The sequence below is a fragment of the Cetorhinus maximus genome, chromosome 24, assembly GCF_964194155.1.
Source record: "Cetorhinus maximus chromosome 24, sCetMax3.hap1.1, whole genome shotgun sequence".
Lineage (NCBI taxonomy): Eukaryota > Metazoa > Chordata > Chondrichthyes > Lamniformes > Cetorhinidae > Cetorhinus > Cetorhinus maximus.
In genome coordinates this window covers 1,918,257-1,944,723 of record NC_135902.1, presented here as the reverse complement: position 1 = coordinate 1,944,723, position 26,467 = coordinate 1,918,257, and the positions used below count along the sequence as shown (strand labels likewise).

At 41.3% G+C, this 26,467-nt stretch overlaps 1 protein-coding gene across 1 annotated transcript in view; it reads right to left on the bottom strand.

Annotated features, from left to right (window-relative positions):
* The window catches only part of LOC144699602 (myosin-10-like), a 157,494-nt gene that overhangs the window by 98,626 nt on the left and 32,401 nt on the right, over positions 1 to 26,467 (bottom strand). The window contains exon 3 of the mRNA XM_078570656.1: positions 24,509 to 24,665. Within this exon, the coding sequence (XP_078426782.1) occupies positions 24,509 to 24,665 (157 nt within the window). The remainder of the gene's footprint in view (positions 1 to 24,508; positions 24,666 to 26,467) is intronic.

The window sequence follows — 26,467 nt, the reverse complement described above, 5'->3', positions numbered from 1 at the left end:
TCTACCCAATATTGATCAAAATTGGGATTTTGAAAGAAGTTCAAAACATTGAGATACTTGCTCACTCCATATTAATTTAAGTTATTCTACTTAGTCTGTTCACTTATTTAAAAAGGCGGCTAAATAATTTTGGCTTCAATAAAATTCAAATAGCACTTCACAATCAATCTGAAACAATCAAGTCCCTCTTTGTTGTTTTGCACTGATTCCAAACACTATTTGTTGGTGCACATACCTCTTCCATTCAATTTCCTCAAGATGCACTCCTGTATAAATTATACAGGAAATCTACTCAGGAAATTGATTTTCTTCCTTTCAACATTAAACAGCCTTTTCACTTTTTTGTATTGCTGAAATTCCGAAAACATTTCATTCAATTTTCCATCCCAATAAAAATATTTAATAAATTACAAAATTAGAGTTCAAAAAACGCCTGCAAATAAATGCAAGTTTCAAGGCTTTGAATGGTTACAGCAAGTGATTCACAGGCACCACTCGCTGCTTTCTTTCTACCTTGCCCTTTCTTTGTTGCAGAAGTTGGTTAACTATTCTTCCACTGCAAAACTCAAAAGCATATTTCAAGTTGTACCGCATTGGAGTGCATTCTGTACACCAAGTCCAGTGGTAGACTGATTATTACAAAATTCCTGTCAATTGTTTAATTTGGTAATTCTGTGACAGTTCAGTTTCTAAAATCTTGTATACAACACAAAAACAGTTTCAAAATAATCTCAAATCAATACAAACTTCAGACTTTCTTGAATTCTAATCTAGAGAATGTTGCTTCATTAAATACTAATTTACTACAAACCAAGTAGAACAGTACTTTAGGCTCAGGATTAAGTTTAAAACTGAAGAATGACCAATCTGTAATCTTGAAAATGCCATAAGATATAGATACAAGGTGATTTGACTTGTGGAAAACGAGGGAGCTCTGGCTTAAAATGAACAAGAGTCCAGGAAGGTACAGTAAACGCTCCATCACGTGCCAGTAGGCTAATATGATGACATATTTCATGACAATAGTTGCTAAACTTTTGGGACTGTGGTGGATAAATAAATATTGTGGAGCTTTGTTCAATGACATTCAAGTATTACATAGTTCATAATGGATTGTGGGAGAAATAGACTTGCTGCATCCAAAAGCCGATTTTGTACCTCTGCCCAATAGTGCAATATTATATTGGATCTCAAAAAGGTTTTTAAAGCAGCATTCCTTATACAATTTATTTCCCATTTGAATAGGAACATAGGGCTTCAGGAGGAAGCCATTCAAGCCTGCTCCCCATTCCATAAGATCATGGCTGATCTGGTTGCATCTCAACAACTCCACTTTGCTGTCTGGTTGCATCTCAACAACTCCACTTTGCTGTCTGCACCCCTCCTCTTCGCCCCCCCCCCCCCCAAATAACCTTATAGACTCCTTCATCTAACAAAAATCTGTCTAATTCTGCCTTGAATAAATCTAATGACTCAGCCTCCACCGCTTTCTGGGGAAGAGTATTCCAAATAATAAAGACCTTGATCAATGATTTCTTGAAGACAAACAATTTTTCAAAATTTAAACATACATCCACCTCTATATGTAGGGATGCAAAAACTATACAGTCCCAGAGCTTAATTAGTCTCGAATGTTGTTTAAAGGTCATCTCATGCTTAGGGATGAGACCCTAAGTTCCCTTGGGATGAGACAAAGAACAGATAGTTCTCCAGTGGTATGACCAGCACTCCTTGCTCAAACACCACCCAAGCTGGGTGCTGTTATTTGTCTATATCAAATGTTATACAGATTCTGAAGTGTTTGGGGGATGTCCAGAGTTGCGATAAAGCAGTTACGGACATGTTTCCTCTTTAACTTATTACATTGCAAGTACATTTTCATCAATTTTTGAAGTGCTCCTGAAATTGAGAGGCACATCATCTCCTTCTCCACCTGCATCCCTCCCACCCCAGCCAAGATGGAAGATGCTTCCTTTGGCTAAAAAAAAGTTATATGGGTTATGGATCCATTTTAATAGTAATACAAGTCCCATATTGTAGACAGCAAAGATTTCTATTAACCGTCAAGATCAGAGTTTGACACCTTGAGGGTGAAAGAAATTGAAAAATGAAAATGTAAAGAAATTACTGAAGTGGGTCAACTTTTTCCTCAACAGAATGAAAAATATTAACATGCAGACAACTACCTCAGGTTTTTGGGACACCTTAAAATGAAGTTCACAAGACCACAACTTCCATCCACAAATGGTAGTTAAAAGCCAAAAGTTAACCATTATCTTTGTGCGATGTTCTTTGCTCACATCTATTTGCTTGCAAGATTTTAAAATTAGGTTCTGGCCTAGCAATTTGAATGTTGAGTTTCTTACAGGTAAACATGGGTGAGGGAGACAGAGGTGCAGTGGGTTAACACAGTATTCTGTTTCAACTGAGGAGATGAAGGTCTTGCTAATGGGCGCCAAGTCCCAAGAGAAATAGACTTGTAGTCGCAAACCAGTTTCTAGTGGGCATAGATCCACAGCCACAAATTAAGTTAAAAATTAGTAACCTAAAAATCACAATCATCAATTGGAGATAGAAAAGGGCCCGAGCAGTACAGCATGATCTCTGCTGAGGCTGGATATGAGAGATGTGATAGGACCAAGGGAAGCGCTACATTTTGCATCTAGAGACTTCATATTTAATTTTTTGAGCGAGCACGGATTGTCCTTTCATTTTCATTTACCCATTATCTTAAACTGCAGAAACCAAGTGGTCAAGGCAAACATTTCTTGTCTTGTACTCAGAATACACCAACAGAACTACTGAAAAAGACAAGTTACGTTCAATGGGAGTAGAACAGTTTTGTATTTTAAACTAAAATCCGGCAAGCATTTAAACTCAAATTGGTTTTAATTTTTAAAAACATTTAGCATATAATTAAACCATTAAAATTCTAAATTGCAAGTGTTTAAAAAATGTTAACTGAAGAAACCATTAGCGTGCACAGATGCAGAAAAGAGCATGAACTAGCGTGTAAACAGTAAACCAAACTGCGACTTGATTCAAAAATGTCCCGACTGACACATGCACCAGTTAGATAGATATGGTATTCAATTTTCAGAATGCAGAGTATGATTAAGTTAGTAACCCTTACATAGGTACTGTAAGATCCTTCCCTCAGTGCATGGATTATACTTGGCTAACATTTAGAAATACACAGATGAAGTCAAAGCAGCACTTGCACAACGAGTTCTCACCGTTTACTGTATGAACACCAGTTACTGTTCCTCCACATGTCCTCCAGAGGCAATTAGTGTTCTATGTACTAGAATCAACTTATTTTGGCTACCCCCCACCCACTCCCCTCAGTGTAAGAAGCTTATTTTACTTAATGTTGCTGATTTTAAAATCCATTGGGAAAGTGATAGAATCTGTTATCGAGGTAATAGCAAAACACAATCTCAATGCAATCAGGTGGGATCAGCAGGGTTTTGTGAAAGGGAAATTGTGTTTGACTAATTTTAGAGTTCTTTGAGGAAGTATCAAGCAACTTGGATAAAGGGGAGCCTGTAGATGTGATGCCCTGGAAATCCAAGTACATTTGATCAAGGTGCCACATCAAAAAAGGTTACCACATTGAAAAAAGGGCTCATGATGTAGGGCTAACATATTAGCATGGATAGAGGATGGGTTAGCTAACAGGAAGCAGTACGGATAAGTGGGTCATATTAGCATGGATAGAGGATTGGTTAGCTAACAGGAAACAGTACGAATAAGTGGGTCATTTTCAGGTTGGCAAGCTGTAGCCATTGGAGTGCCACAGGGACCAGAGCTGGGACAGCAACTATTTACAATTGATATCAATGCCCTGAATGAAGGGATGGAATGTATGGTTGCTAAATTTACTGACGATACAAAGATAAAGTAGGAAAGTAAATTGTGAAGAGGACATAAGTAGTCTGCAAAGGGATATAGAAAGATTGAGTGGGCAAAAAAATTTTGCAGATGGGAATATAATATGGGAAAATGTAAACTTGTCAACTTTGGCAGGAAGAATAGAAAAGCAGTAAACTATTTAAATGGAGATATTGCAGAAATCCGTGATACAGACGTCCTGGTACATTAATCACAAAAGGTTAGTATGCAGGTACAGCCAGTGATTAGGAAAGTCAATGGAATGTTGACCTTTATTGAAGGGAGAATGGAATATACAAGTAGGGAAGTTTCATTACTGTTGAAAACAGGGCTTTAGTGAGGCTACATCTGGAATACTGTGTACAGTTTTGATCTCCTTACTTAAAAGGAAGTAATTGCATTAAAAGCAGTTCAGAGAAGTTTCATTCAGCTGACTCCTGGAATGAGGGGTTTTTTTTATGAGGAAAGGTTAGGCCTGTATCCATTGGAGTTTAGAAAATGGAGAGGTGATCTTATCGAAACACAAGATCCTGAGGAGATTTGTCAGGGCGGATGGGGAGAGGATATTTCCCATTGTGGGAGACACTAAAACTAGGGGACACTTTAGCTCTGAAGAAGAGTCATACGGACTTGAAACATTAACTGTCTCTCTCCACAGATGCTGTCTGACCTGAGTTTTTCCAGCAATTTTTGTTTTTGTTAAAAATAAAAGGGGTCTCTCTTTTGAGACAGTGACGAGTAGAATTTTTTTTCCTCAGGGGATCATTAGGCTGTGGAACTCTCTTCCCAAAGAGCGGGGGAGGCGGGGTCAAGGCAGAGCTACATAGATTCTTGATTAACAAGGAAGTCAAAAGGCTATAAAGGGTGTGGTGTGGATAGGAAAGTGGAGTTGAGGTTACAATTAGATCTACCATGATCTTATCAGATGGCAGAGCTCGAGGGGCTGAGTGGGCCTACACCTGCACCTAATTTGTATGTTCAAGAGGTTGAAGAGATACAGCAAAATCTAAACAGAGTTGACTTTCTCAACTCATTTCCCAACCCAAATAATATTTTAGCCCAACTACACAGCTGAACCTTGGAAAGACTGTCTGTACCATTACCAAATTTGAAATGAACTAGGATTAGTAATTTAATGGTAATTAGATTCAAGAGTATCATGTAGTGTGCAATTAATTCAGTACCCTTTGGAGGAGATATCCAATTACAGCTATGTACAACTAAAAATTCATTTTTGGAAAGAAATGCATCATTCAGGACCTTCTGAAAAATAATTCACAATTTGTAAACAGCTACCTGATTGCGAGTGTGACGACCCTGAACCGTTATTTCACTGGGAAATCAGGATCAATAGGCCCGAATCACATCACGTATATATACACGCACACACAAGATAAGCTACAGGGCACAACTCCAGAAGTATAAAGTGGTAACTTTCACAGTTCAAGGTTCAGCTTGCAATATGCCAAAAATGCTGTGATACAAAACACTGCCTTCAACAGTCACAACAGCGTAATGTCCTGTTGATAGACACCAGATGGCAGAATATCATGTTAGCCAAACATCCAAAATGTAAGTGAACTACAGTGAAGTGTCCTGCAAAGGTCTGTATCATTTTAGTAATATTCCAAAAAATTCAGGAAATAAATTTGCACAAATAAGTTTGCAGAACAGAGCAGCTCAACATTAAATGAGCACAGTACTATTTTCTGCATTACAGTAAAGGCAGGCAGTAACTGGGAGGGCCATCATTGCTTTGTCGGTAAAATGTGCACAATGAGAAACTTCATTAGAGAAAAATCCATCAGAGGGATGACCCTCTTTGGAAACCAAAGGTTGTGCACCAACTCAAGCAGAGTTCCAAGTTGTAGAGATGGAGATAAATCAAGTGAGGTCAGTCAGACCTGGGACTAAATATGACAATTACAATGGTATCAGGAGGGTTCCATGCCCAATGCAGATGATTCTTTGGAATTTGATGCATTTGCAGTATGAACAATGTTCATTTCTTACACCCCAAGGCTAGTAACATGCAAATTAGTGGGATAAATTGTGCTGTAGCAGGTCACCTAACAGCATCTACAGTTAAAAACAAAAAGCTAAAAGCTACTGCGGATGCTGGAAATCCAAAACAAAATAAAAACAGAATTACCTGGAAAAACTCAGCAAGTCTGGCAGCATCGGCGGAGAAGGAATCAGTCAACGTTTCGAGCCCTCATGGCCCTTCAGCAGAACTGAAGCATAGTTTCAACAAGGGAGAAATATAAATTGGTTTAAGGTGGGTGGGGGGGAAGAGACACATTGAGGGTGTGGTGTGAGCAGATAATCAAAAGATGTCAGAGACAAAAGGGTCAAAGAGGTGTTGAAGGTGGTGGTCTTTGTCTGAGAAAAGTGCTAATTAAGAATGCAAGACAGGATATTCAAAGTACAGCTCTAGTGGGGGTGGGGTGGAAAGACTAAAGGTTTTAGTTTTAGATTTAAAAATAATGGAAATAGGTGGGGAAAGAAGAATCTATATAAATTATTGAAAAAAAAGGCGGGTGGGGGGGGGAAAGAAACGGGGTGGGGATGGGGGGAGGGGGAGTTTAAGATCTAAAGTTGTTGAATTCAATATTCAGCCCAGAAGGCTGTAAAGTGCCTAGTCGGAAGATGAGGTGCTGTTCCTCCAGTTTGCGTTGGGCTTCACTGGAACAATGCAGCAAGCCAAGGACAGACATGTGGGCAAGAGAACAGGGTGGAGTGTTAAAATGGCAAGCGACAGGGAGGTTTGGGTCTTTCTTGCGGACAGACCGCAGGTGTTCCGCAAAACGGTCGCCCAGTTTGCGTTTGGTCTCTCCAATGTAGAGGAGACCGCATTGGGAGCAACGAATGCAGTAGACTAAGTTAGGGGAAATGCAAGTGAAATGCTGCTTCACTTGAAAGGAGTGTTTGGGCCCTTGGACGGTGAGGAGAGAGGAAGTGAAGGGGCAGGTGTTGCATCTTCTGCGTGGGCATGGGGAGGTGCCATAAGTGGGGGTTGAGGAGTAGGGGGTGATGGAGGAGTGGACCAGGGTGTCCCGGAGGGAACGATCCCTACGGAATGCTGTCAAGGGGGGTGAAGGGAAGATGTGTTTGGTGGTGGCATCATGCTGGAGTTGGCGGAAATGGCGGAGGATGATCCTTTGAATGCGGAGGCTGGTGGGGTGATAAGTGAGGACAAGGGGGACCCTATCATGTTTCTGGGAAGGAGGAGAAGGCGTGAGGGAGGATGCGCGGGATATGGGCCGGACACGGTTGAGGGCCCTGTCAACGACCGTGGATGGAAAACCTCGGTTAAGGAAGAAGGAGGACATGTCCGAGGAGCTGTTTTTGAAGGTAGCGTCATCAGAACAGATGCGACGGAGGCGAAGGAACTGAGAGAATGGGATGGAGTCTTTACAGGAAGCGGGGTGTGAGGAGCTGTAGTCGAGGTAGCTGTGGGAGTCGGTAGGCTTGTAATGGATATTGGTGGACAGTCTATCATCAGAAATTGAGACAGAGAGGTCAAGGAAGGGAAGAGAAGTGTCAGAGATGGACCATGTGAAGATGATGGAGGGGTGGAGATTGGAAGCAAAATTAATAAATTTTTCCAGGTCCCGACGAGAGCATGAAGCAGCACCGAAGTAATCATCGATGTACCGGAGAAAGAGTTGTGGGAGGGGGCCGGAGTAGGACTGGAACAAGGAATGTTCCACATACCCCATAAAGAGACAGGCATAGCTGGGGCCCATGCGGGTACCCATAGCCACACCTTTTATTTGGAGGAAGTGAGAGGAGTTAAAGGAGAAATTGTTCAGTGTGAGAACAAGTTCAGCCAGACGGAGGAGAGTAGTGGTGGATGGAGATTGTTGGGGCCTCTGTTCAAGGAAGAAGCTAAGGGCCCTCAGACCATCCTGGTGGGGGATGGAGGTGTAGAGGGATTGAACATCCATGGTGAAGAGGAAGCGGTTGGGGCCAGGGAACTGGAAATTGTTGATGTGACGTAAGGTGTCAGAGGAATCACGGATGTAGGTGGGAAGAGACTGGACAAGGGGAGAGAGAAGGGAGTCAAGATAACGAGAAATGAGTTCCGTGGGGCAGGAACAGGCTGACATGATCGGTCTGCCAGGACAGTTCTGTTTGTGGATTTTGGGTAGGAGGTAGAAGCGGGCCGTCCGAGGTTGGGCGACTATCAAGTTGGAAGCTGTGGGAGGAAGATCTCCAGAGGAGATGAGGTCAGTGACAGTCCTGGAAACAATGGCTTGATGTTCTGTGGTGGGGTCATGGTCCAGGGAGAGGTAGGAGGAAACGTCTGCGAGTTGACGCTCAGCCTCCGCGAGGTAGATGCGGCGAGACCAATGCGGTCTCCTCTACATTGGAGAGACCAAACGCAAACTGGGCGACCGTTTTGCGGAACACCTGCGGTCTGTCCGCAAGAAAGACCCAAACCTCCCTGTCGCTTGCCATTTTAACACTCCACCCTGTTCTCTTGCCCACATGTCTGTCCTTGGCTTGCTGCATTGTTCCAGTGAAGCCCAACGCAAACTGGAGGAACAGCACCTCATCTTCCGACTAGGCACTTTACAGCCTTCTGGGCTGAATATTGAATTCAACAACTTTAGATCTTAAACTCCCCCTCCCCCCATCCCCACCCCGTTTCTTTCCCCCCCCCCACCCGCCTTTTTTTTCAATAATTTATATAGATTCTTCTTTCCCCACCTATTTCCATTATTTTTAAATCTAAAACTAAAACCTTTAGTCTTTCCACCCCACCCCCACTAGAGCTGTACTTTGAATATCCTGTCTTGCATTCTTAATTAGCACTTTTCTCAGACAAAGACCACCACCTTCAACACCTCTTTGACCCTTTTGTCTCTGACATCTTTTGATTATCTGCTCACACCACACCCTCAACGTGTCTCTTCCCCCCCACCCACCTTAAACCAATTTATATTTCTCCCTTGTTGAAACTATGCTTCAGTTCTGCTGAAGGGCCATGAGGGCTCGAAACGTTGACTGATTCCTTCTCCGCCGATGCTGCCAGACTTGCTGAGTTTTTCCAGGTAATTCTGTTTTTATTTTGTTTAGCATCTACAGTTAGATAGTTAAAAATCTAGTATTGCAAGGCGAAATCTATTTTGACATGGTTATTTCCCCAAAATGCGATAACATTGCAGCGAGGGAAACATTGGAGCAGCAGTAATTAACATTTGTTTTTAAAGAGTACTTTGCAATGAACAAGACTTGGCTTTCTGTAGTGAGTTTATTCCAGATCTACTGTCCAAATACAGCACCCCTCTCACTGCCCAATGAAGTCCAATGATGAGATAGATGGCAAGTTGCCATTTTTGTGAAATAAAGCATAGCATTTCAACTCTGACTACAAGTTTTGGAATTTTGGACTTTTAACTGCTCATTCTCCCCTTGCCTGAAGTCACCACACCATCTGAGCATAAACAGAATGGTGTTCACCATTGGTCTCAATTATTTTGACAGGAAAATTTGGACCACTAAGTCCTCATCACATCACTTTTGCCACACAAGATGCAAAATTTCAGGAGGCAGCAGCTCCAAAAATACCCCCACACTCAATGATGGGGGAGCCCAGTACATCAGTGCAAAAGACAAGGTGGGTGATCCATCTCTGTCGTCTCCTCCTGGAGGTCCTCAGCATCACCAATGTCAGTCTTGAGCTATTTTGATTCACGCTACGTTATAATCAAGAAACCAATGAAGGCACTGGATATGGGCCCTGAAAACAACCTGGTAATCATACTGAAGACTTGCCCTCCTGTCCCTAGCCAAGCTGTTCCAGCACAGCTACAACACTGGCATCTACCCAACAATGTGGAAAATTGCCCAGTTATGTCCTGTACACAAAAAGGAGAAATCCAACCGGACCAATTACTGCCCCATCGGTCTACTCTTGATCAATGTGATGAAAAGTGTCATTGACGGTGCTATCAAGTGGCACTCACTCAGCAATAACCTGCTCACTGACACCCAGTTCAGGTTCCGCCAGGGCCACTCAGCTCCTGACCTCATTACAGCCTTGGCTGAAACATGGACAAAAAAAAGAGCTGAACTCAAGGCGAGGCAAGGAGAGAATGACTGGCCTTGACATCAAGACAGCTTCTGTGTGGCATCAAGGAGCCCTAGCAAGACTGGAGTTAATGGAAATCAGGGGGAAAACTCTCTGCTGGTTGGAGTCATATCTAGCAGAAAGGAAGATGGTTGTGATTGTTGGTCAATTATCTCAGCTCCAGGATATCATTGCAGGAGTTCCTCAGGGTAGTGTCCTAGGCATTTTTAGAAGATGCACTGCAGCAACTCACCAAGGCTCCTTCGGCAGCACCTTCCAAACCCATGACCTCTACCACCTGGAACGTCAAGGGCAGCAGATAGATGGGAACACCACCACTTGAAAGTTCCCCTCCAAGCCACTCACCATCCTGAGTTGGAGATATATTGCTGTTCCTTCACTGTTGCTGGGTCAAAACCCTGGAACTTCCTCCCTAACAGATTGTAGGTGTATCTACACCACAGGCTGCAGAGGTTGAAGGCGGCAGCTCACAACCACCTCAAGGGCAATTAGTTATGGGTGATATATACTCGTCTAGCCAATGATACCCACATCCTGTAAACAAATTTAAAAAATACAATTCTAAAAGTGTAAACTTACATCTTTCACATCAGTTCAAAAGATCAGCTTACAAAGAGCAAACTACTTAAATAATTTTGATTGAATTGTGATCAGATTGCACTGCAGCAATGCCAAAAATAACACCTGAAGCTCAGCTTGCTGATAATCAGGCACTTGTGGCCCTGATCTTTCAACTGATGACCATCAGAACCAAGACTGCAAGTCATTGGTGAAGTCTTATAACATCAGGCCTATAAAGTATTCATCATTGTGCCATTGTTATTTGGTACATACAACTTTTCAATATTTAAACATGCTTGGCACATTGCCTTCCAGCTCAGTTAGTAAAACATTTAATCGAAAATTTATATGCACTATTATACAAGTTTTGCCCAGTTTCAGCCAAGTTTAAGACAGCTGGATCCATTTATAAACAGCACTAGCATTTCCTGATTAAAATGTTTCCAAATGCTGACCCAACACAAAGTGGTAGAATTAATGCTACGGAAAACATTAGGAGATATAAATCTGCAGCAGCTGCATCACTGAGCAGAGTACAATGAAAACTGAACTTTCATCATTCAAAATAGTTTACTTTACTGAGTAATGTGGCACGGAACACTATTCCAAATGGGTGCCTCACATCATTCCCCAGGAATAGAGATGCATTTATCACACTCTTGATACAATAATGCTATTAATCCAATTTTAAAAGATGACAACTTCAGGTGCACCAACATTTGTACCTCTCTGTTACAATGTGATACGTAGAACTTTTGATCCGTTTGGTTTCTTCCCCCCCAACCTCCATCGAATTTGTTGAATTATGGCTCATGACCATCATTTACCTGGCCATTTTTAACGTGAACCTATTGATAGGCTATTCAACAGTAAAGGCATCAAAGCCAAGTTTGACTAGAAAGACAGATGATTGATGAGGGGGGTGGGGGGGGGGTCATCACTGGATAGTCTTCAGGAGTGCAAATCTCTGGCTGATTACATTTCCTCCCTAACTTGGGTACCAACCAATATAATAGTCAAAAAAAATACATTCCCACTTTTCTACCAATAACAGTACCCTCATTACACCCTATTAAGATCAGCTAACATATGACAGATGAAGGGCTAGGTTATATTTAAAGGTTGTGTTGAAGTGCATCGATACAAGTTTTTAAAGAAGCGCAGAAAAGCATCGCTAAAATGCTCATTTTCCCCAAAGACTAGGGAGAAATTAGTGAGCCACTCAGTAAAAATAAGAACCACACCCCCATTATGTTGCGAGTTTCCTGGTACTGGATGTGGACAACATCATATGCCCTCCACAAAAACAGTCCATGGTTTTTCAAACAAGAATGATGCAATGGCAAGGTTTCACCAGACTTAAATGGTTAATCCATAAAGTAAATGAGGTTTCAAGTCCAGTAATACAACCCACTGAGGTAGGGAATTCTTTGGTGATATTGCACAAAGGCTAGTTCTACTTAGGAATTCAAACATATAATTGCCGTGTTCATTCGCTATGAAATAAAGCAATTTAATGATTCATAGCTACCCTCAGCTTACCAAGTGTTCTCCCTGCCCATCTTTGAAAAAGGTTGGAGGAGCGCAAACCCAGAAGACATATGGTTTAAAATCAGAAAGGGATGCTGTTATACCCCTGGGTTATTCAGTAGATATGGAGTAGCAAGGATCAACTCCAGCATGCATGGGATAGGGAACCTGCTTATGAGAGATGTGTTTTTAATTCTTTCATGGGACGTGGGCATCATTGGCTAGGCCAGCATTTATCACCCATCCCCAATTGCCCCGAGGTGGTGGGGGTGAGCTGCCTTCTTGAACCGCTGCAGTCCATGTGGTGTAGGTACACCCACAGTGCTCTTAGGGAGAGATTTCCAGGATTTTGACCCAGCAACAGCAAAGGATATAGTTCCAAGTCAGGATGGTGAGTGGCTTGGAGGGGAACTTCCAGGTGTTGGTGTTCCCATGAGTCTGCTGCCCTTGTCCTTCTAGATGGTAGAGGTTGTGGGTTTGGAAGGTGCTGCCTAAGGAGCCTTGGTGAGTTGCTGCAGTGCATCTTCTAAAAGGTACACACTGCTGCTACTTTGTGCCAGAGGGAGTGAATATTTATGTTGGTGATGGGGTGCCAGTCAAATGAGCTGCTTTGTGCTGGTCGGTGTCAAGCTTCAATTGTAGCCACAGTATTTATAATCACTGCCCAGTTCAGTTTCTGGTTAATGGTAGGCCCCAGGATGTTGATAGTGGGGGATTCAGTGATGGTAATGCTATTGAATGTCAAAGGGCGATGGTTATATTCTCTCTTGTTGGAAATGGTCATTGCCTGTCACTTGTGTGGCATGTTACTTACCACTTACCAGCCCAAGCCTGGATATTGCCTAGGTCTTGCCACATATGCTTCACGACTCAGGTACTGAAATGGTGCTGAAAATTGCACAAGTGAACATTCACACTTCAGACCTTATGATGCAAGGTCATTGATGAAGTATCTGAAAATGGTTGGGCTTAGGACATTACTGAAACCACTGAATCAGAGAAAAGACCTAAAATTTGTGCATGAATTGTGTGCCCTTTCATATTTATATGAAAATAATTTGTGGCTCAATTATTGGCAATTGAATCTCTTGACAACTCACACCCAGTTTTGAAAGTGAAAAATTAAGTTTTAACAAATGAGATGCTTACATAGATTCTTCATTCACCAATATAGTTTAATACTCTATGATAGCTAAATCAATTTGAATTCTTTTGTTAGAGTATGACATTACATTAGTGGTAATTGATGTTCATGTAGTCCCCAGTACTGGTTCAGCTCATCCTTCCAATTTCTCACCCCACTGCACTGTTACTGTGTTATGACAATGCAAACCAATTACTCAAAAAAAAGTCAAGTAGTGTCACCTCTAAATGCTATTGCGGCTTCTAAAAATACTCTTGCACGTTTACCATTGGTATGTCTTACAAACAATTAAAAACATGGATTACAGATGGTAGTAAGCTGATTAAAAAACAGGAAAGTTGAATTTTTGTAACAACATAATTTAGGAACTATCCTAAATTATTTAGGAACTTGATGTCCTCTTCTTGCATACATTCTCTTTATACAACTGGGCAAACTTGATTATGGCAAGGATCTGGTCACAATGACAAAAGATGCTGGGATTTGTCATTGTTCTGTTCAACTTTCCACCCTGTATATACCTTCCCTTTTCTTTCCTCACCTCCCCTCCACTGCCTCAGTTCTTGCTTAAAACCAGGTGCATCTCAAACTTGTTCTAGTTTTGATAATAGGTCATTGACCTGAAATATGAGCGGTTTCTCTCCCCACAGGTGCTGCCAGGTTTGCTGGATATTTCCTACATTTTCTCTTTATTTCAGATTTCTAGTTGCTGCAGTATTTTGCATTTTTTTGACTTGGGATTTGTTGCATTTTTAAGTTAACCATTTAAAAAAAAATGGAAAGTCATGTACGATAAGAAATGCTTCACGATACAATTTTGAGTTGTATCTTGGGTTTGGTCATTAGCCACTTTGCCAAGAAAACCTTATGTTCTAAACAAACCAGAGTGTATGTGTAGCTGCTTATTATTACATGACACCCCTTCATGGCTGAAAAGTCAGAATATATGCTTAAATGGACTGCAGCTTGATCAGAGTCAAGCACCACCCACCCCCCCCCCATTAATATTAAATAAACAACATGCAATAAGTAATGAACACTAATTATTTTCCAAGTGATGTTGCAGATTAGTATGGAGACACAAGAAATCTCATTTTAGCAGCAAAATGCTTCCAGAGTCCAAACAGCGCGGAATCCCCACTCACTTAGAGAAAGTCAACTGAGATACGCCAAATTTCTTGGAAAATAGTCCGAAATAAAAAAAAGGTCATTAAACCATGATGTCCAAAGATGTATTCACAATACATTTAGGTTTGGCCAAGCCATTTTGAATGGTCAATGAAGATTGCTTGGCATGTAGTGACATTGCTAAATGGCTTCAATGACTCACGTTCAAATGGTATTAGCATAATTAAACCACTTTAACAGGAGCACACCACTCATGCATATCAATGTCTTCAACATGTCAAACTGTAAAGCGCAAACTCTGCACACTTTTACAGAACTGGTCATACCCTGCATTTTCTGTGACAAACAGGAAAGAATCTAATAATTTACCACCACTTATTACTGGCAACACAAAAATGCCAACTTTCCTGGCAATGCTGGTGAACTTGGAGAAATTATATTTGTTTCATATAGAATCTAAAATGCACCCTCAAGCAAACAATGAAGTTGTGTAAAGTAAAACCAATGTTAACCAAACAGGAAAACAGCAGCATTTAAAAGTTATGTAATTCTTGTTACTGGGCCTCAAGAAAGTCCACATAACTGCAAGGAAATGAAATGTTTTATAATCAATACTCACTTTTCCCTGGCATTCAACAAAGAAACAATCCATTTTTAAATCCACTCAAACAGCTAACACTTAAAAAATAGGACAACTCATCCTGTATAGAATGTCTTTTATTTCATTTGACAAAACAATTCTGACCTCCAAAATGGCGGAGAATACAAGCAATGACGGAGCTCAAGGGACTGCACTCAGTCCGATACCATCTTATCTAGGGTACAAACAAAAAACAGCAGTCAAGAGATGTGAGAAAGGGATTGGAATAGAGGTATTTTTGGCCTCCTTATTTAAGGATGTATGTAAATGTGTTGGAAGCAGTTCAGGAGAAGGTTAACTAGACTGATACCTGGAATGAGTGGGTTGTCTTTTGAGGATAGGTTGGACAGACTGGGCTGGTTCCCATTGGAGTTAAGAGTGAGGGGTGACTTGATTGAAGTATATAAAGATCCGAATGGTCTTGACAAGGTGCATGTGAAAAGGATGTTGCCTCTTGTGGGCGAGTTCAGAACTAGGGAACACTTAAAGTTAAGGGTCGCCCCTTTAAGACAGATGAGGAGAAATTTGAGGGCTGTGCGACTTTGGAACACTGCCTCATAAGGTGGTGGAAGTGGGGTCTTTGAATATTTTTAAGGCGGCGGTAGATTGATTCCCTTGCCTAACAAGAATCTAAGGTTATCGAGGGTAGATGGGAATGTAGAGCTCAAAACACAAACAGATCAGCCATGATCTTATTGAATGCAGGGGCTGTACAGCCTGCTCCTGTTGCTATTTATGGTCTTAATTTGTGGCACACTTCATTTGGAGAGAGAATTCCATAACTCAATCACACTCTTGGAAGTGAAGAAATTAAACATGTTTTTGCTCCACTGCATCCATTTAGAAGTGGTAAACAGGAAGCTTTTAAACTGAAGAGATGTTTTCTCCCCTCATCTCCCAAATCTCTGGGAGGTGCCAAAGGTAAACAGTCTTGTGCTCAAACTCTGGCCTTAATGACAGCACGAGGACAAGAGCACTCACTGCTCAATAATTCAGCTGCATTTGAACTGCATACCAACTACTCGCATTCTGACACAGATAACTTACACAGCTGCATACCAATAAAAATGAGGACAGCAAAAATCACCCAACTGCACATAACGGATCAAACTAAACTTAACAGCTAGCCTCTTGCAATAAAACCAGAACAATGCAACCACTATGTAGCTGTCTGTTAAAGTCCATTTTGCCTAGCTCATGCCAGTGTAACTGTGCAGAGATAAGCCAGGTGGTCTGGTCAATGTGTCTAGAAACATATGGGAACAAAAGAACTCCAGTAATCACGTCAGCTCTCGCTCGCTATGATATAACCCCTAAACAAAACGACCATTATATAGTGCAATTCAAACTTAAATGAACAGCCATTAATATGGAACCTGTCCAAGATGGCCCAATATGACGCATTGCAACTGCAATTACCAACATCTGATGTACAAATGTTCAAACATTACAAACTCAACACATTATTTGTTTTATTTTAAGTACAGTTTAATCAACAACTTTCTTTGAATGTGCACTTCAGTTATTCAAACATTTACTATGGCAACAGATCCACACAGGCCAAAATCAGCAGACCATTATGGAAAAAAAGATTATTGATCAGAGTGAAGCCTTGTTGTCTGGTGCTTGTTGGTCAGTCATTCCCAAACCAGCAGTTTAAGAATTCCACTTCTAAGTGAGTTAGGCAGTTACAGGTGCAACTAGTTAGGCTTTGGTTAAGTACTGGCAGCCATACCTCCCGCTCTTAAATCCAATTCACTGGCTTCTCTTGGAAAATATGCACACAGACCAGTTTGATTAGTATCAGGCTCTGCAGCTGTACCATTTCTCAGAAGAGAGGCACATGTCATTCGAACCATCCAACTTGATCCACCCATTCAATTAGATCATGGCTGATTTGTAGATCAACCCCATTTATCCAGAGAGTGTTCCATATTATGTGATATCCTTACCCATAAAAAATCTATCAATGTCAGTCTTGAAATTTCAAAATGATTGTACATTTCCTCCTTCCTCTAGCAAAATGGATTTCAGACACAAGACTTACATATAACGAACAGCAACTTGATAAGCAGCCGTGCTTGAAGGAATTATTGGGATCAGACAAAGATGACTGAAACTAGCAATAGATTTAAATTTCTAGCAAAGTATAAAATTCTTAATGCTCATGTCTAAAAATGCAAAATTCTAATTTTAAAAACATTCCTAATACTCAACTTCCTTTGCTTTTGAAAAATTCTAAACTAATTTGCATTGGATTGAAGGGTAAATGTATGAATTTTTCAATCTTTCCTTTACATACCTTTCTAAGGGGCTTGCATTTCTGTTCTTATTCACACGAGTATTTTTAGCAAATATACTTCAGATTTCAGTAATTAGCATTTGTCTTTAAGGTGACAGAATCTCACTTGCTCCTTTTTTCATTTTATGGTAGCTTTTCAGTACCTTAAAGTGCCCGGTGAGCCACTTTGAAGGAAGCACAGTAAACTTCATGACCACAGATTGTAACATTCAAACCAGCCTTATCATCTTCACCCAATTCCCCTTGCGGACTCAGCTAATTATAGTTAGCTCCTCATGATCAAGAGATTGTGGCCTTGCTAGCAACACCCACATCCCATGAATGAATAAAAGAGTGCCTCTAATGCCACAAAGATAAGTTCATAAAATTCAGTCATTTTGTTCAAGATTACTATCGCCCATCAAGTAATTACTTAAAGAGTCTGCAATCCTGGACTTGGCCAACATCTTAATATCCCACTGGTTGCAGAGACTGGAATGACCTCATCATTGCTGAAAAAGAGACACAAAGGTTTTCATCTTGCACTCATCAGAAAAGCTCACAAGAAATTACCAACTGTAACAGAGGAACAACAATTTGTACTGCACGAGAAAAGTGCGCTGATTGGTTGGCAAGTGGACTGTGATTGGTGGAGATGTTGCCATGGAGGAAGCAGCACAGAACAATTAACTGCCCAGCTTTGTTCAAATTCAAACCGGGTAGGTCAACTCTGATTGGTTAAGACATTGCCCTGGGGAATGAACCATGGAACTGTTCCCTAAGCTTTTGTTTAGTTGAAAAAGGTGCAAAGTGTGGACATGTTCCTTCTGTCTGCAAAGGACAGGGCCATGTGTGTGAATATAGGTGGCTTCTAGCATGCGTAATGAGCCACACTGAGCCCAACTGAATCTTAAATTGACTCAGTGTAATTCTTAGCTGATAAGGTCAATCTTATAGCATGTGGAGCTGTAGGAATCCCAACTCCTAAAGTAGGACTTCATCCCACAAATTTCTGCCTAAGGTAACAATACTACAAATTATCTTCAGCTTGACTGTTTATTTCAACAAATATAAATCAAAAATTCTCCCTGGGGAGAATGAGCATGATCCTACCTGAAGTTAGTGTGCCAATTGCTTCAAAAGTGTACATTTTAATTGCAGCTAAAAGGTTGGTGTAGTCATGAGTAAATAGGAAATAAAACAACTTTCAACAACATTGAACTAAAGACTCAGATGTGTATGAAATATGCTGATCAGTTACGTTGTGGAAAAGTTTAAAGCCAGCTACTGACTTTGGCTCCGCGAAGGCAAAATAGATGAGCAGGGGAAGGATTGGCTGCCTTGGGCTGGTAACCTTCCAAAGTCAGGTTGAGCACTGTCCAAGTCTCCATCCTGGTATCACATGGATTTTCTGGTGTCCCACCAACACTGCTTGCCTCATAATTAAATCAAGTGCTGATTTATATAATGTCAAAACTATTCAGCTTCAGACCTCAATACAGACTTAATCCAAACATGGACCAAAGAGCTGAATTTGAGAGAATTGAGGCAAGAATGAATGCCCTTGACATTAAAACAGCATATGACCGAATGTGACTTCAAGGAGCCTGAGTAAGTGAAGTGAACAGGAATCAAGAGAAAACTCGCCATTGGCTAGTCATACCTAGCGTGAAAGGAAGATGGCTGTGGCTTTTGGGGTTGAGATGATTGGCCTCCAAGAGTTCCACAAGCTGTGCCCTCAGCCCAACCATCATCAGCTGCTTCAATGATCATCCCTCATCATAAAATCAGAAGTGGTGCTGTTTGCTGATGACTGCAGTGTTCCATTCATAACTCCTCAGATACCAAAGCAGTCAGTGCCCTCATGCACCAACCAAAACCTGGACAACATTCAGGCTTGGGCTGATAATTGGCAGGTAATTTTCATTTCACACAAGTGCCAGGCAATAATCCTCTTAATGAAATTTTAACTATCCTGGGGATGGTTACTGTGGTTACAGGAGCTGGATATAAAAGTGGACTTTAAAAGCTTCTGTAAGTGTCTCAAAAGAAAAGATTAGTGAAAACAAATGTAGGTCCCCTACAGTCCAAAATGGAAGAATTTATAGAGAATAAGGAAACAGCAGAGCAATTAAACTACTTTAGTTCTGTCTTCATGGAGGAAGACAAATAACTTCTCAGAAATACTAGGGAGCCAAGGGTCTGGTGAGAAGGAGGGATTGAAGGAAATTAGCATTACTAAAATAAAAAGTGCTGGGGTGGGAATGAAAGCTGATAAATCCCTGGGGCCCAATAATCTACACCCCAGAGGAGGTAGCCATAGAAATAGTGGATGTGTTGGTTGTCATCTTCCAAAATTCTGTAGATTCTGGAACAGTCCCAGCAGATTGGAGGGTGGCAAACGTAACCCACTATTTAAAAAAAGGAGGGAGAAAACAGGGAACTGCAGACTGGTTAGCCTAACATCAGTAATAGGGAAAATGCTAGAGCCTATTATAAAGGATATGAGAACAGGACAAAATATCAACAGGATTAGACAAACTCAACATGGATTTACGAAAGGGAAATCATGTTTACAAACCTAAAGTTTTTTTTTTGAGGATGTAACTAGCAGAATAGATAAGGGAGAACCAGTGGATGTGGTGTATTTGGATTTTCAGAAAGCTTTTGATAAAGTCCCACATAAGAGGTTAGTATGTAAAATTAAAACACATGAAATTGGGGGTAATATATTGGCATGGATTGAGAATTGGTTGGCAGAAAGGAAACAGTAGGAATAAATGGGTCTTTTTCGGAGTGGTAGGCAGTGACTAGTGGGGTACTGCATGGATCAGTGCTTGGGCCCCAGCTATTCACAATATATATCATTATATTTGGTTCCCTCATCCAAATCATTATTTCCAAGTTTGCTGATGACATGTGAGAATGTGAATGGTGAGGAGGATGTTAAGAGGCTTCAAGGCAGTTTAGATAAGCTGAGCGAGTGGGCAAATACGTGGCAGACGCAGTATAACGTGGATAAGTGTGAAGTTATCCACTTTGGTAGGAAAAACAGAATGGCAGAGTATTTAAATGGTGATAGTTTGGGAAATGTTGATGTACAAAAAGAGGCCTGGGTGCCCTTGTACACCAACCACTGGAAGCAAACATGTAGGTACAACAAGCAGTTAAGGCAGCAAATGGTACATTGGCCTTCATTGAGGGGAACTTGAATACAGGAGCAAGGATGTCTTACTGAAGCTGTATAGGGCCTGGTAAGCCCACACCTTAGTGCTTGCAGTTTTGGTCTCCTTACCCAAGGATATACTTGCCATAGAGGAAGTGCAGCAAAGGTTCACCAGACTGATTCCTGGGATGGCAGGATTGTCGTTATGCGGGAGAGATTGGATTGACTAGGTCTGTATTCACTGCAGTTTAGAAGAATGAGGGGAGATCTCAGAAATAAAATTGACAGGAAAGGACAGACTGGATTCAGGGATGATGTTTCCTCTGGCTGGGGGGGTCTAGAACAAGGGGTCACAGTCTCAGGATATGGGGTAGGCCATTTAGGACTGTAGTGAGGAGAAACCTCTTCACTCAGAGGCTCAGAGGGAGGTGAACCTGTGGAATTCTCTACCACAGAAGGCTGTGGAGGGCAAGTCACTTAATGTATTTAAGGAGGAAATAGATTGATAAGATTGATTTCTAGACTCTAAAGGCATCAAGGGGTCTGGGGAGAGGGCAGGAATATGGTGTTGAGATAGAGGATCAGCCATGATCATATTGAATGGCGGAGCAGGCTTAAGGGGTTGAATGGCCTACTCCTGCTGCTATATGTTTCATTCTGCAGAGTGTCACCCATCTTGCAACTCTTTTAAAGCCATTCCACCATCTACAAAATGGACATCAGGCATGAGGGGCGATACTTCCATTTGCCCAGATGAGTGCCATTCCAACGACACAAGCTCGATAGCATCCATTCTACTATTGATGTACCATAGCTGCAGTGTATACCATCTACAAGTTGTCAGCAACTTGCCAATCCTCCTTTGACAGAACCATCCACACCTGTGACCTCTACCACCTAGAACTGTTAGGGGAACATGTATATGGGAACACCACCATCTGCAAGATCCCTCCAATTCATAGACAATCCTGACTTGGAAATATATCAATTCCTTCATCACTACCAAAATCCTGGAACTCCCTATCCACAGCACTTTGTGAGTACCTTCACCACAAACTGTGGCTGTTCAAGGCAGCAGCACACTATCACCTTCTCAAGAGCAATTAAGGACAGGCAATAAAAGTCAACATTCCATGAATGAAAGAATGAAGAAAGCGTGACAAATTCATAACCAAGGCAAGCTTCCAAGCTTTTTTTTGGTTTGCAGCAATGGAGGAGAAAGAGCGAGAGAGAGAAAAAGGGGTGCAGGAAAGAATGACCTTGAATTTATGTAACACTACCTCAGGATGTCCTAAAGCACCTTACAGCCACCATTAAGTGGTTACCCTGCAAACAAATGCTGGAATAAAATGCAGTTAACCTGCACATTGTAAGGCCCCATAAACAGCAAGAAAACAGATAGTCAGAAAATCTTTTAGTGGCATTGCCCAGGATACCAGGGAATGCCACTGCTTCTCTTCAAATAGTCCCACATCTACTGGAGCTGCCAGTCCAAATGGTGGCATCTCTGGCAGTGTGGCACTGATGGGTTGCCTTGATAACGTGCTTCGAACCCACTGACCAACTGACTCCACTAGGCTGAAAATTAAGAGTTTGGCAGTGTTAATCCGAGGGGCAAAATACTGCAGATGCTGGAACGAACAACCAGAAATTGCTAGAAATACTCAAACACACCTAGCAGCATCTGTGGTGGGAGAAAGGATTAACGTTTCAGGTTGATGACCTCGCTCAGAAGTGGAAAAAATTTAAGGATGTGACCGAGAACACAAAAGGGAAGGGTGAAAACAAAAAAAGGGGAAAGTTTCTGATTGGGTGGCAGCAAAAGGGCAATGGTGCAAGTGTTAAGACATTGGGATAGTTTACATATGCTATATTTGTATTGGTGGGTATTAGGAATGAGGTTTAGCTTTAATATTTAATTTTGATTTACATTTCTGTATCTATGTCAAGGTCAAATTGAGTTTTAGTTTCACTTTTTAAAAAGGGGCCTGCATTTCTAATGAGGTTTTTACAACTGTTGCAGCTAGGTCAAACAAAGAGAAGAGGAATTGGGCTGTTGCCTAGTAACAGGGGTCCAGAGAGGCAGGTCCTTCCCACAGGCAAACAAAAGAGAAACAACAGTTTGTTTTGGAAGCTGTTCGAGTTCAGTTGGATTTTCCAGGGGACAAATAGCAGTCCCAACCCAAGAAGAAAAACCCCAAGAATCCAGGGGAGTGGAACAGGGGAAAGTCCCTTTGACGAGAAGGCCTGTTTGGAAGGTCAGGAACCTGAAAAATGACCTCTTAAGTGAAATTAAGAGTGAGGGGCAGAGATAAAGGCTCCAAGCTTCAGATTTAAAGAGGCAAAAACTGCAGAAAGCAGATTTCAAGCAAGAAGAACTCAAGAGGCAAGAAGGTCCAAAGAGACAGCGAAGGGCTATAACTCTTTGCTATGGGCATGTGAAGCAGTGATACTGAGTTGGAGTGTGTGTGGAAGACAGTTTGAATGCATGTGGTGACCCAGGGAAGAGGAACATCAGAAGGAGAGTTTGAAACCCTGGAGGTGAACCCTTGCGGAAGGCGTCTGAGAGAAAATCGGTTTGGGAGAGTCCAAGGCAAGGTCTTGGAGAGTGGGAGATTGTAAACCCTCATGTGAAAGACAGTGTGACAAGCGTCTTGGTGGGCAGGGGGAAAGATGAGGAGAGATCCATGGCATCTGGCTGAGGTGGCATCTGTCACTTGGTTTCAGAGTGTGATGTGTCTGACCACAGGGTGCCTAGTGGTACATGGACTGCGTATTTACTGTGAACATTAGAGTACAAGATAGCTTTTGTAACTTGTATTATCATTACAAATCTGTATATATCTGTAAAGGTATAGTTGCGGCTGAAGGAGTATTGTAATATAGTTTATCTTTTCTTGTTGAAAAAATGCTTTATTCTTCTGTTAAAAATTCATTAGCTGACTCCGGTGACTGTTCAGTCACCACTCCACGTATCTAAACAAACAAATTAAAAGTTAGGATCCATCAAGATGTTCCAGTCTGGGATCAGGCTTGTCCAGGGGTAACCTCAGCTGGGATCCTAACACAAGGCAAAAGGAGATGGTAATGGGCTGGGTAAGGAAACAGAAGGTGCGTCTAGAGCAGATATAAATGGAAGCAGCAGAATCAATAACCATGAATAAAGTGGACACCATTCTCACTCCAACATAAAACCTAATTAGCAGCTACTAAGGTTAGTCTCACCAGAGTGAATTAAAAAATTCTTTCAGCCCAATAGGATGTTCTTATCAGCAAGTCTTCTCATTCTCGTAATTTGCACCATCAACCAGGATTCAAATGCGAATGGAAGGTGTACTCAAAATTACATCTTGTTCTAGATAATTGCTTGAATTTTTGCCAACACTGAATTGGCTGTAAATGTAGTATAAACTGGGAAACTGATCTCAACACAGTAGCTGTAGGTCACACCATAAAAAGGCACTAAACAATAGTTACATTTGATCTATAACCAAATCAACTCTGGATTTTCAAAAGCTATCTAATTTCTTCAACTTGCACCACGCAAGACGCAGACTAACAAGGAAGTTAATTTAGTTGATTAATCTGCTCTTTTCTGTTCCACAAGTTTATAGATTTTTTTAAAAATTAAGCAAGGTACTGACCCAGGCTTCCCACACATTTAAAATACCCTCATCACAAGCCTTTTTAAATGTGATAGGACTGATGCAGAATTTTCTTCTTTTCCAAATGAAGCACAAAAATGGGCCATTATCCAGCAGTTTGCAAAAAAAGAAAAACAGCAACACAAAAAAAATGTTTGACCCGCATCTCTACAGACCCCTTTTCCCAATTTCAACTTCAAATTAGTAACTAATATTCATACTCAAGACTAGGACATATGCTGTAATATTGTCAGAAAATACAAACAATTAGAATGCTAAAGTGTTTGCTACATGTACCAAAACAAATTCAAGGTTCACCTGACATTAACTTTGAATAACTGTGCCCTTCTTCTCAAAGATGAACTGAAAATTGCAGGTTACTTTTCTTCCTCTCGCACTCGGAAGAGTTTTGCGCCTTACCTTGCAACATGCTCCTGTAGGCACTTTCAGAGATGGCGTAGATATGTGGTGGCATCTCATGTCGCTTTTTCCCCCTGTACATCTCAATAATTTGTTCAGCATAAATGGGGAGATTCTTGTATGGATTTATGACCACACAGAAGAGTCCAGAATAGGTCTGAAACAAGAGAAAGATACCATGAGGAACTTTGAAGAAACAAATGGCATTTTCTTTAAAAACAGTGGCACGCTGTTAATAACAAAGCTTGAGATCCTACAACCAGAATCCCAAACAATTATTTATCATTAAGGTGTCTTATCAATTACTGATACAAGATCCTCCCCGAGTCAAAGCTCCGGCTTGCTGACTGACAAAAGCAGCCTGGAAAACTGAGTATTACTCAGTTTTGAAACTCTTTGCACTAAACCATTTTCAATTTCTGGAATCCAAATGCTTCAATACAAAATAGCTTATATAGGACTTGACAGAAACTACCAGGATTCGTTAACGATTGCAGGTCTTTGAATATCTGGCATATCCCTTAATTGAGGACTATACAGAGACTCTGGAAACTGACGGAATAAGGATTTGATCAATTCACTCCACACTTCCTTGCAACAACTTTAGCTGAGTAGTCCCATCTGCTCCACCACTCCAAAAATCAGCCAGCTGGGACAAAGAATTATTTGCTGCTTATTTCCAGCTCAGCTTGCGTTTCTAACTTGTGACCCTTCTAACTGTGTCAGTGAACGAGGTGGTTATGCCAAGTGCAATGGGAAGTTCCTTTTTCCAAAAGGTTTAGCAATGCATCTTAAATCAATCTTGCCTACTACCTTCTGTTTAAAAATAAATCCCTATCTGATTTGGAAAGTATGTAGACAGAAGCATCTCCAACCAACTTTATTTCCACTCAACTTGTGTAAATCCAATTCTAAGACATTTAAAAATAATGTAATGGCATGGTCCCTCAGTTTCAACATATGATGCTTTTTCCTTCATGTCATAGGAGTTACCTCCACCACTCATGCTCCAACACTCCTTACAATGTTACTGTCTACTCCGTTCTATATTCAATCCACTTCCTTCAGATTGCCTCAGAGCTCAGTTTTCTTCTGCAGTGAAAAAGCTGAATTACTACACCTTGATTTAGGAATCATAGATTGAAATGTTGGCTTGCTTTCAGGTAAATGGAGGTGGTGCTGTCCAGACTGTTTGGAGGAGGGGGGGGTGGGAAAAAGAGAATGGTGTTAGAGTTGATCTTCAGACAACTTCTCTTAGTGGAAATATTTGGTTTTAATTACAGGACAGCAGCAGCAACTATGTGTACATCAAACTCCATAACTAAAGAAGTACTCCCCTGTAGAGGTTCCCCACACTGCTAACACATTGGTTTAGAGGTCATGTGATCTTACAGCACCAGATTCTTAAAGCTACAGTCCAACATTTCCCAAACCTATAATTACTACATTCCTCCCCCTTTAACTTTTCTGTACATTTTGTATTTACAAGGATATTTAACTCATGACATTACAACATTTACAAAAGGTCATGAAATTACAAGTTGAATCTTTCAGGTGGTTTCCTGACTCATGTAGATTGTTGCAGCTCCACAACTTCAGATTCTTTTGAAGGAACCACATTCTCTGGAGCCGCATCAGGCACTTGCAGTTCAGCGTCTTCCACTCCAGAGACATCAGCCAGTCTGTCCTTGGTTGAGCATCTTCAACAGGAACCGCTGGTTCAGTAATGGTTACAGGTGGAACAATATCTTGTTGGGGGTCTCTCTTTTTAAGTGATCCACATGTTTACAGGTGATCTGGCCCTATGTGGTATGACAATGGTCCAGTCACTGAACTTACTTTACCAGGTAGCCACTCAGTCCTCCACCAAAATTCCTTATACATACTGCTTCTCCAACAGTAAACCACCTCTCACGACTGTGCAAATCATGAGTCACCTTTTGGTTCCCTTGACATATC